The following is a 12,368-nucleotide window of genomic DNA, read 5'->3' as shown; positions in this document are numbered from 1 at the left end:
TAGTTTTAAAAGTTATGTAAAGTTTTAATAACAATATTGTATTTAGTATTAGCCCAAATTTAATCATACTTATCTAAAGCTAAGCTGATATATTGTACACAATCTACAAAAATATAATAATATACAGGTATGTTATATGACTCATACCTTATATTATAAGTAATAGGTATTTATAGGTATATTTGCATAATATATATTGTTGAAAATTATATTGCAATTTCAATAAACTTAATTAAAATGTTACTAAAATAGTTTAATTTTGTAATTATACAATCACTTTTACACTATTCATAAAACTATTTATCTAAAAAATTGCAATTTTTGGTTAAAATAAATATTAACTTAAGCGACATAAAACACAATGAAAAACTCGTGATTCTCTACTAACCCATCAAAATATGATTATAATGTATTAAACTTCTCTCCAAAATATTCTTTTGAGAGTTTGTTATTGTTTTAAAAATATATAATTAATATAAAAATTAAATGTAACCTAAAATTCAATGCAATACAATACAATGTTATAAATTATATAAATTTAATATAAATTTAGGTTATGAAATAAAATTTTAAGTAAAACATAAATCACGTGACAATTATTATTTGCTAATTTATGTTGAATGAGTTACTTTAAAAAAACTTTTTAAAAGCATTTCTTAATTATATTTATCCAATAAAGTAGATAACGTTATATTTAAAAGTTACTGTCAATACAATATACAGTATTAACTAAATAATGATTGATATTTTTATTCAAAAATTAATAGTATCACTGATTTATAGCAAAATAATTTATCAAATAAATTATTATTTATTACACCATTAATTGTAGTCTCGTTTTTAAATGTAAATATATAATATAAAATACATTTATTATATACCTTAATATAACTTATATTTTTTATATAAGTCACATAATTTATTATACCATAAAATTGCTAAAAATTCATCATTTGATTAATTGACAGCATTTATATATTAATATTAATATTTTTTATTTATAGATTGCTTTCTAATTTAACTCTTGACTTAGTAAACGAGTTATTTTGATTAAACATTTAGACAACTAGTTTTGAATAATATTTAAATATTAATTAATGTTTTTTATTCAAAATCTTTTAGTAGTATAAAGTCATAAGAATGTTATAAAATAATATATTTTAAGAAATATAAATATTTTATTTTAGAAATTTAATAAAACTTTTTTTATGCTACAAACCTATTTAAAGATGTTTGAGAATATTTAAGCCTTAAAAACATTTTTTATTAATAATATCTATTTTAAACAAATCCTATTTTATATTAAATTTATTTTTTTCACTAAAAATTCTTAGTATTGTATTATTTATTGTAAAAATATTGCAGACAATATTTTAATATAAAAGCCGTTTAAAATACCATATAATAATAATAATAACTATGTTAAACACCTTGAAAAGTGTGTGAACTATTTTAATGGATTTTTCACAACAACATCAAAGTGAAAAAAATTAGAGAATTTTACACAAAACAGAAAATGCACTCAAAATGGTATGCAATTTATAAACATTTTTGTGATATTATTTGTGATGATTGCGTTAAACGTCTTTTCAAAAAACAAATGGTAAGACACCACAGGTTTTGATCGACTATTTCGCTAAATGTCTTAACGCTTCGGTATATAGTATATACCGGTCGCACTCATAAGATCTAAACTCATTTGACCCAAACTTATTTGACCCAAATCATTAGAACCAAACTTACTTGACCCAACTCATTTGACCCAAACTCATATGACCCAAATCACTTGACCCAAACTCATTTGACCCAAATCACTTGACCCAAATCACTTGACCCAAATCATTTGATCTAAATCATTTGACCCAAATTACTTGACCCAAATCATTTGACCCAAACTTATTTGACCCAAATATTATTTTATTTTTTCAAACTATATAATATATATAAATGATACAAAAATTAATAAAATAATAATCTAAATAGTTATAAAATTTAGAACTTATTAATATTTATTTACTGTAAATAGTATTACATATTAATTTTTAAAAATATTATATAAAAAGCCAGAGATATTACCAATTGGTTAAAAAATGAATATGGAATAAATATTAATGTTCTAAATTTTCTAACTATTAAGTTTTGTATCATTTATATATATTATATAGTTTGAAAAAATAAAATAATATTTGGGTCAAATAAGTTTGGGTCAAATGATTTGGGTCAAGTAATTTGGGTCAAATGATTTAGATCAAATGATTTGGGTCAAGTGATTTGGGTCAAGTGATTTGGGTCAAATGAGTTTGGGTCAAGTGATTTGGGTCATATGAGTTTGGGTCAAATGAGTTGGGTCAAGTAAGTTTGGTTCTAATGATTTGGGTCAAATAAGTTTGGGTCAAATGAGTTTAGATCTTATGAACTAGACCCAGTATATACTATATACTGTATATACAATAGTATATTATAAACAGTATATGAAAATCATTGGCCTTAAAATTAATGCTCATTTCATTTATCTTTAGCTCTCCTTTTAAACTGATCTGTCATTTAAAAAGTCAAATGAAATAAATAACACACAAAAAGCAATTGCAATGACAGCGTTTAAAATTAACAAAACTCTGTTTTGTAGTCAAAAGTGAATAATATATGTAATAATAATAATAATAATATGGATATTATTTATTACTATTTTGCCAAATGTGTTGCCAAAACACTCCCAAATTAAATGACAATTGTTGGACAACCAAATATAACATCAGATTATCATAACTTTTTTTAGAATAGTTTTTTAAATTAAAACAGGTTTTGAATTTTAAAAGTTTTTGCTTTTTAAAAATATATTTTACTAATAAACAAATAATAAAGTTTAAATATTATTTTGTTGTAAATATATTTATTTTTTTWAATATATATAATCTAGTATTTGTATTAGTTTTTGTAAAAAAATCCATTAATATTGTAATTTCTATAAAGTTTACATTCAATGTCTCTTATATGAAATTTAAATATTTTTTTGGGTGTAATCGTAATAAGAAAACGATCGTAAATTTACAAAATAACAACAACACTAAATTATTTAATATATTTTGCTATGTTATCAAATATTTCTATTTTTTTATATTTTCAAAGTAACTAAATTCATGTGTACAGTATTAATAGCTTATATTTAGTAATGTATTTATTTTTATTATAATACATATTCAAGTCAATTTATCTCTCTCTCTCTCTCTCTCTCTCTCTCTCTCTCTCTCTCTCTCTCTCTCTCTCTCTCTCTCTCTCTCTCTCTCTCTCTCTCTCTCTCTCATTCACTCTCTTTTAATTTAAGTATTTAATGGGTTAGAAATGGTATCCAAAAATAATTTTATATTCTTTTGGTATATCATTTTGAAATACATTGAAAAAACCGGTTGATATTATAGTTGAATGTTCTTTACTTTTTTTTATTTCAGTATACCATAGAATAATCATCTAATTGTATATTGATTTTAACTTATAATTGATTATTCTATGCATTTTATAAACTTTTATAACATTTATTATTGGCTTTTTATACTTATTGTTTAGTAATAAGAAAAAGTATTTTATTTTTGAAAAATATTATTTATTTTAATAGAATATTATAATATTATAATATTAATTCATTGAAAGCATGTTTCTATTTAAATGATTGATTGATGGCTTTTAAAACAAATAAAGTTATATTTGTCATAATTATAAGTGTGTTACAACTTATAACCCAAAAAATCAAGTTCAATGCCATTATAACAACAATTTTGTAATTTTGTAAATTCACACAAATTCTTTAAATAATTTTTTTTATCAAATTTCTGACTTTACTAACAGTATTAGTCTAATTGACTTCATTTTTGTTATCAAACAATTGAATATTATTAGAGATTTTATTATTATATAAATATTTAATGCAATCATTGAAAATCATTATTTGGAAAATTATATAGAAATTACATAATAATGATTATTCCTTCCCGTTTTCTACACATTATTAAACATATTAATTATATAAATGTTTATTTTTGCAAAACAAATACATAAAAAAAGTTTTTTCTCTTATCTTTCCTTTCAATGTACAGTAGTTTAAGTATAAAGAAGTAATGATTTCATTCTTCATAAACTCTTTTTCATTTAATTTGTTTTATTGTAATCAATGTTATTAATGTTATTAAAACATTAAATTTATTATTTTATTTTTTTCACTTTAATTGATGATTTCTTGGAAATGCATTTAATGAATTCAATAAAATAAAAAAAAATAAAATAAAAATTCATTATTTGAATTTAGTTTGAATGGTTACCATTATGCATGGAAAAAAATTATATGAAAATACGGTATATAATAGATATACTGTACCATTGCTTTTAAAATAATTAAATATTGCATTTTGTGTTTTGCATTAAATGATAAAAACCAGTCCCCCGTAAAATATATGCGAATAACATGCGATTTCATAACCGCTAGCCAACCAAAATGTTAGCTATATTTCCAGTGAACAGGAGATAGACAGTAAAAAAACTTATTTTTTATAGTAAATGTCATTTAATGACTTGTATTGAAAAGGACGGGGAGATTGACTGTTTCAAAGTTGACAAAACAAAAACTTATATAACATATGAATAGTGATATTATTTTTCCATCCGGTAGTAGTTTGTAAAAGTTTTTTACGATTATATTAAATATACATATATAGTAATGTTATAAAAGAGTTATTGATAATAAATTGATTAAACAAAATATCATAACTTAATTTTGTGATCAAATATTTGATGTAATGACTAGAAAAGAAACTTTTTTTTGAGTAGAAGTGTATCAAACTGATCAAATATAAATACAGTGAAAACTTGATAAGTATTGACACTTTTACAATAATAATAACTATAATTTTTACTATATATACACCATATGTTTAAAAAAACAATTTCTATCATTTCTATTATTAAATGTATTTTCATTGACGACAAAACTAATAAATAACTTATTTTTAATATACTCACGGCTTGTGGTTTGTCTATTGTTGGCTTACTATTGTTGTGTACCTAAACGTGATTATATTTGAAGCACAGGTTGTGCTGCGGGCGTGTGTTTGTTATATGAGTGGCTATAGAGACCTAAAAATATATTTATTGACTATTATTAATATACATTAGTTTCGTCAGTGAATTAGAAAAAACTATTTATAATAACTTTTTTTTAATATACAATATTCACAGTTTGTTAAAAGTATGTCACAAACGTCACAATCAATTATTATATTAATTGTCAGCTCATTGCTAACATACCTGAGCGCTGATGAGGAGACTAATCTATTGACAAAATTAAACTGTCAGGTAATAATAGTATTTTCTATTTAATTTAAACTAATATTTTTATATAGAGTATGTTTTAGAGATTAAAGACAACTAAATTATGTAAATATTATTTTAAAAATGATTTATTTATACGGACACTAAATAAGATTTAAATAAATTGTTTTATATTTAGAAAATAATGAAAGCTATAAAAAAAGAGTTATTAATTAGGATTTATGTTTATAATTAGAAATAAGAAAAAAGACATTTAAGTTAAAAAAATTATAATTTATTTGCATTTAACTATAATTTAAATCTTTAAGAATTTGTTTAATAAAATTAAAACATATATAAATTGAAAGGCGGGTGAAAAGCGAGTGTTTGACTACGAAAGTACTACACAATTATGGGGTCCATTGAATGAGGACTTCTTAGTGAAAGCCGATGTCATTGTTCACTGTCTGGGAAGCGATGAAAATGGCAAATACGGCACAAATGGACTGAAATATATGGTCCAAATTGAAAACTTGAAGCCATCAGTAATTAAAATAAAGTTAGTCTACATTACATATTTTATTATTATTATTAATACAGTAATATTAAATAGTTTTAAATCTAAGTATATATTTTTTTAATTAATTAAATAAATAAACATTTGTTTAAAGTACATCAAATAAGCTTTAAATTTAAATTTAATTGAAAATTAATAAAATTTTAAAAATTCAGACAAAATGAAATCAAAAGAAATAAGAGAAGTGTCGGCGGATGGTTCAAACAGGCGTGGGTTGACGTCAAAGATTTTTTCGTTAATCTATTCACAAGAAAAAACCGAAAGTCAGACAAAGAATCTGATTCTGACTTTGACTTTGAAAAACAACCGTCAAATTTGCAATATCAGTGCAAAAACAATAAAAATAGAAATCGGTTTCGAAGATCGACACCTAATTATAATATTAATTACGATAAAATGTTTGCCATTCCGTATGTTTTTATACAACTATTGGATGGTTCAGTTCCAGAGATTAGGTTCAGCGATAAAGAAACCGATCCGTCTATCAAAAACTTTAAAAGACATATAGCAGACACATTTGCAACACAATTAGACGCATCAAAGAATAGGATATTAGAAAAAAGTCCGATTGGATCTCATTTTTCCGAATATTCATACGATGACAGCGGAAAAATCGAAGAATCTCTTCAGCAATCATCGGACGGAACAAATCTGAAACTTAGTTCATCTTTTCTAGCATTATCTCAAACTAAAGAAATTAAACAATTGGCTGTTATGAGAGATGTATCACCAGATGATGTCATGTCTATAGGCGATGGTAAAGGTATGATACCAGACAACTCTCAAATTGGAGTAAATGCTAAACAAATTCAAAAGATAACTGAAGGTCGTCTCACAACAACCGGTACGTGATTTTAAAATTTGTTTTTAATTATAATCTGGCGTTAAATATATAGAAATGGCATTGAATTTCTCGTTAAACAAAAAAAACAAATAACAATACAAAATACTTATAATTAACTACAAACTTGAATTTCCTCATATACTACCAAAACATATAATACACTGTAATTTAATGATGTTAAACATAACTTACACATTAACACATTAAAATTATAATTAATTGTATTATATATAATTAAATTTTGTGTAATTTTTTCAATAGCCGGCCATTTGTCACTATCATTGGTTAGTCCAATGAAAAGTTCTTCGCGTACAAGACGTGACACAAATACAAAACCAGAAATTGAAGACTATCTCAAAGTCCGCACAAAATATTCACTTTCGGTAGTTGTGTATATGTTTTCATACAATAAAAATACTTTTTTAAATATTTTGAAAAAATATCAATAGATGACTAAAAGGATAACAAAAAGATCTACCGATGAAAAAGAGAGTTTAGAAACATTAAAACAAATGGAGTCTAAACTTAATCTTAAAGGCGAACAAATCATTTCAGAGTCAACAGCAGGTATTGTTTGAAATAAAAATAACAATTATTTTTTAATAATAATTATCATAATTTAATTTTCAAAACAATATATAGAAAATTCACTAAAGGATCAGTTGATTTCATCCAGAAATTATATTAATGAAAAACTCAATCAAAATACAAAAAATAATGAATTATTTATTAGAATTTCAAGTGATTACCAGAATCCATGTAATTATATTAACGTAATTTAATTATAATAATTATGATTTTTTAAAAATTAATTTATTAATTATTTTTTAGTATATAATACTTTAATAAAGTCACTTAATTTGGAAGTAATTCTTAATGAAGATAAGACAGTTTCATCAATGACTCGTTTGGTTAATAATATGATTAAAGAAAAAACAATATTAGATATTTGTGGCACAAAATTGTCACTAAAAAATAAACAATGTTTTGATTTATTGTTAATTTTAGTTAAATCACAATCAAGTGTTGCACAATCATTACTATTAAAACAAATCAAATCAGACAATAGCATTGAAGATAAAATTGATTATATAAAATTGATAGTTCAAACACCAAACCCACAAAATTTATTAATTAATCAATTATTAGACATAATGAAAGGTCAAACTAATAGCAATTTTGAGGGTATAATACTATTAGCGGTCAGTAATTTAGGATATCATTCAAAATCATTAGAAATGAAAAACAAAATTTCTGATATTTTGAAATATAAATTAAATCAAATGAATTGCGATAAAGATAGTAATAATCCATTGCTTGAGGATGTGTTGGAGGCAATTGGAAATCTGGGATCAAATACAACCGTATTATACAGTGAAATGTTTGGAGAAACGTGTCATCAGTCGGAGTCTATAAGAATAGCTGCAATTCATTCATGTCGGCGATTGTTAACACATCCAGGAGTCCAGAAATGGTATCTCAGACTATTGAAAGAACCAAAAAATAGTTGTGTTATAAAACAAGAAGTTGTGAATGCGATCATTGAAGATATCAATGCAATAGAAATGGATGTAAAATCGGCTAATCGGTGGCCAAAAATTGGTTTCAATGAAATTGATAATGTTTTAAGTGATAATTTAATTAACGAGAAACACAATGAATGCCTTGAAAATAATATTATCAGATATTTTGAACGAAAACATTCAGAAATATCAAAGAATTTTTTAAAGAAAATTAAGAGAATTCGTTCAAAACGTGAAGTTTATGACAGCTTTTGGACAGAGAGTTCTTGTAAAGAATGGGTTCCACCTAAAGATGACAACAATAAACAGTCGACAGTTAATACCGACGAATCGGTTATAATATCGGATCGAATGAGAGAATCTGAAGACACAGAACAGAATGTGTCTTATATTAAGCGCCGAAAATGTTCGGCCACTAAAAGATTTGGACCAAATCAAGCACAGGCTGTCTTTAAGGCCAATATTGTCAATGACGCGACTGGATCTTTGAATAATCCTGATTACAAACTAATGGCACAATTTGTTGCCGGCACTCACTTTCTGGGATCAGATATAGATATTGGTAAAATGTATGTTTACCATAAAAAAGATTCTTCCAGAGCTTATGTCAACATTTTTGGCAATACATTAGTCGATGCGGCCACTAGTGATTGCAATGCTTCCAAAGTGCAACCATATATATCATCAAATTTTATACCAGTCTATGACTTTAATTTATGGATCGTTCAAATGAGTTTAGGTATACGTTTGAACGTTCAAATGGATTTTGATTTACCACAATTCAACTGTCAATCCAAAACTGCTAATCAATTGAAAACAATTAACTTTAAACCGGAAGCACAGGTTAAAGCTGCCGGAGAAGTGATCAGTAAAGTGCTGGTTATGAAGGGAGGAATGAATATCGGAGGTTAACATTTCAACTATTAAACTAAAACTATTTTTTTAAAAATGTTAAATTTAAAACTAAAATCATTTTTAGGAGATTTTAATTATCATTCAAATCTTGACTTTGAACCATCGCATCAGTTATGTTTGACTGTCTCTAATGGTTATAATCCTATGAATGTTAGTCTTAATTCATGGTATCAGGTAATCATTAAAACCATTAAATTAAAACCTTTTAAAATAATATTTTTTAAAATTAAAACTTGTAATAATATGTTTGTGTAATATTTAGTTTTGGTCGCCGGTATGTACTGAATGGACTGACAAAATATTATGGACTCCATTGACATTTAACTGGCAAATCAATGACAAACACAGAAGCACTTGGATTGAAAACGAGTGTCTCATCAGTGATAATATGACTCCAATGAAAAAACGAATTGAACCCTAATTTTATATATCAATATATCATTCAATCGTTTTTTTTTTTTAAAATAAATGTATTTATTATTTATATATAACTTATGGATTTTATTTATTAAAAAAAATATTACTATTAATATTTAATATATTTATACAGTATATATGATAGTATTGTGATGAATATACGGTACACTGTATTGTTTTAATATATTGAAATAAAATTGATAAATTGTTTAAACCATACAAATAATATCATAATTAAACAATAATGTAATGTTATTTTTATATAATAATATTACCATTTTTAATAACATGTTTAATAAGATGAGTTGAATTTCCAAATTCATACACAATATGTCTCCAATCGGGTGCATCAATGACCACACAATCTCCGTATTTCCCGATTTCAAGAGAGCCGTGTGTTTGACTTCGGTTGAGAGCATAGGCCGCGTTGATTGTAGTCGCGGCCAACGACTCGTTGATAGTAAAGCCACACTTAACGACACCTAAGTTCATAGCCATTGGAAGGGAAAAACCTTTTAAAAAATTATTTAACAATTAAAAATTTAGCGATTAGTCAAATAACAAACAAAAAAATGTTAAAATTAATAGCATACACATGGCGTTAGGATTAAAATCTGAACCAATGGCTACGATAACGTTATTATCAATCATTTTGCGTACGGGAGGGGACTGTAGTTTCAGCAGATATAAAGTGGTCGGCAATACTATGCCAACAATATTGTTATCAGACAGAGCTTTAATGCCCTCATCGCCAATAAACTCCAAATGGCTAACAGATCTGGCATTAACTCTTGCGGCCATTTCGGCTGATCCTAAATAGTTAAGTTCTTCGCCGTGAAAACCAGGAAAAGCATTCAATAATTGTTTGCCAGCATTTAAGATCTCTTCACTTTGCTGGACATCATATACACCTATAAATAACATTAAATTATAATAATATATTTGTAGCAAACAATTGAAAAAGTTATACCTTTTTCGCAAAACACATCAATAAATTCAATATTAAACTTATTATCTTTTAAAACTGTCATCATTTCAATCACAGATTTGACTCCTTGTTGTGGCGATAGTCCTCTATTATATTATATTTAAATATTTAAAAAATAATTTTAATAACAATACAGTCAATAATTACTTGGGAACGGCGTGTGCGCCCAAAAAAGTGGTCACCAAATCCATTGATGTCAAATCATTTGCTTTATTGATAACACTAAGCATTTTTGTTTCGGTTTCTAAATCTAAGCCATAACCAGATTTACACTCCAATACAGTGGTTCCACACGACATCATGTTATCAATTCTTGAAAGCAATAGTTTCAGCAATTGTTGTTCAGTTGCTGACTGTGTTTGAGAGACAGTGTGGTAAATGCCTCCTCCCTTCTCATGTATCGACAAATATGAAGCCCCTCTTGTTTTAGCGTCAAACTCGAAGACACGGTCGCCGGCAAACACCTAATCATTAATATTTTAGACATTTTTAATATTATTATCTATTATTAATTAATAACAAACCGGATGACTGTGACTATCAATGAGTCCGGGAATAACACAACAATTGGTTCCATCAATGATTTCTTTAACATCACTATATTTAGATCCAATTTGGTCATCATAACCAATATCTATTGTATTATAATTATGATATTTAATACTAAATAGTAATTCTGTTATCAATATAATCAAACCTTTGATGAGTCCATCAAATCCAATGACAAGACTGCATCCAATGCTATCATCCCGTCTAACAATAATAGCCAGACTATCCATTTGTGGACCTCTTTTATATGATTCATGACAATCGCAGACCTGAACTATTTGTTCACAATTTTTAATAATAATTTTTGCCGAACCACTCATTTTATTTTTTGACTTTAATATTATTAAAAATTTTACATCAAATATAAAGAAATTGTTAATATATTGAATTTAAAAGTAGAAATTTAGAAAATATTTTTAAAACTTGTTTTTTATTGAGTTTTTAAGTTTAATAAAAAAAATTGTTATCCAGTGTATCCTTGATTTTCAACACTTGATTGGCTTAACTTTATTTAAGCTAAAGTTGTGATTTTTATCAATAATTATGACAAACTATTTTAAATGTTATAAAAATGTTATATTATTTATTTATATTTAAAAAAAAAATACATTACCGATAGTTATAAAATATTTATAATTAAAACATTTGAATTAATAAAAATTTGATACATAATAAAATTTGTTTATAAAAATAAATTGTAATAAAATCAACAATTAATGACCGACTTTGGCAATGAGTTCGTCAACCATTTCAGACAATTGTTTGTTTTCAGTCGACTTTTGATCCAACAATTCAATTCACTTTTCTTTGACTGCAATTCATTAATATAATTATTGTGAAACTTCTTTCAAAAGAAGAGTATTATATTGTTTAGATTGAGTCAAACAATAATATAATATATTATTTTCCTTAAATTCATTCATCATTTCTTCCAATAAACTCATCTCTAATTCAGTCGATGAAAGATCTTCTTTGGTTGACATTAGCTCTTGTATTGTTGAAACCAATTGTTCAGTTACTGATAAAAATTATTGTTTCACTGAAAAGAGTTGTTGAGATTTATCACATATTTGTTGTTTTGTGGATTCAAGTTCTTCTTCAGTGATTATCAGTTGATTTCTAATTTGTGATAACTCTTGTTTGGCGTTTTTATTCTGCATTTTTATTCATTGGTTTTCTTATAAATCAAATGAAAGTATATATCCGGTTATATTAGGTATAGATTTGTACCAAAATATCATATTTTCACCGTTTCATTAT

The 12,368-nt window shown here is 25.3% G+C and overlaps 2 protein-coding genes across 3 annotated transcripts; one reads left to right on the top strand and one right to left on the bottom strand.

The window, feature by feature from the left end:
- The first annotated feature begins 4,716 nt into the window (after positions 1-4,716).
- On the top strand, positions 4,717-9,598 carry LOC128952980 (uncharacterized). 2 transcript variants are annotated; one of them, XM_054298462.1, is made up of 10 exons: positions 4,717-4,861; positions 5,224-5,340; positions 5,664-5,854; positions 6,028-6,716; positions 6,978-7,099; positions 7,166-7,283; positions 7,359-7,475; positions 7,548-9,146; positions 9,219-9,328; positions 9,417-9,598. In XM_054298462.1, the coding sequence occupies exons 2-10, from the start codon at positions 5,236-5,238 to the stop codon at positions 9,573-9,575; spliced, it is 3,210 nt and encodes a 1,069-aa protein (XP_054154437.1). In that variant the 5' UTR covers positions 4,717-4,861; positions 5,224-5,235; the 3' UTR covers positions 9,576-9,598. The 2 variants fall into 2 exon arrangements, with proteins under 2 accessions (XP_054154437.1, XP_054154436.1); XM_054298461.1 differs by lacking the exon at positions 4,717-4,861 and having other exon boundaries at positions 4,872-5,340.
- A 243-nt stretch (positions 9,599-9,841) lies between these two features.
- LOC128952982 (probable imidazolonepropionase) lies at positions 9,842-11,429 on the bottom strand (the record flags this gene model as incomplete). Its single annotated transcript, XM_054298464.1, has 6 exons — positions 11,257-11,429; positions 11,084-11,193; positions 10,707-11,023; positions 10,542-10,645; positions 10,165-10,482; positions 9,842-10,083 (listed from the first exon to the last, which is right to left on the bottom strand). Coding segments are annotated over exons 1-6 (1,263 nt in total), but the record flags the coding sequence as incomplete, so codon positions are not given.
- Positions 11,430-12,368: the final 939 nt, after the last annotated feature.

Source organism: Oppia nitens, unplaced genomic scaffold, assembly GCF_028296485.1.
Source record: "Oppia nitens isolate AA-2021 unplaced genomic scaffold, nextdenovo-longstitch-racon4-pilon3 scaffold1_pilon_pilon_pilon, whole genome shotgun sequence".
Taxonomy (NCBI): domain Eukaryota; kingdom Metazoa; phylum Arthropoda; class Arachnida; order Sarcoptiformes; family Oppiidae; genus Oppia; species Oppia nitens.
Note: the sequence above shows the minus strand (reverse complement) of the source record. Positions and strands in the feature narration are given on the sequence as shown.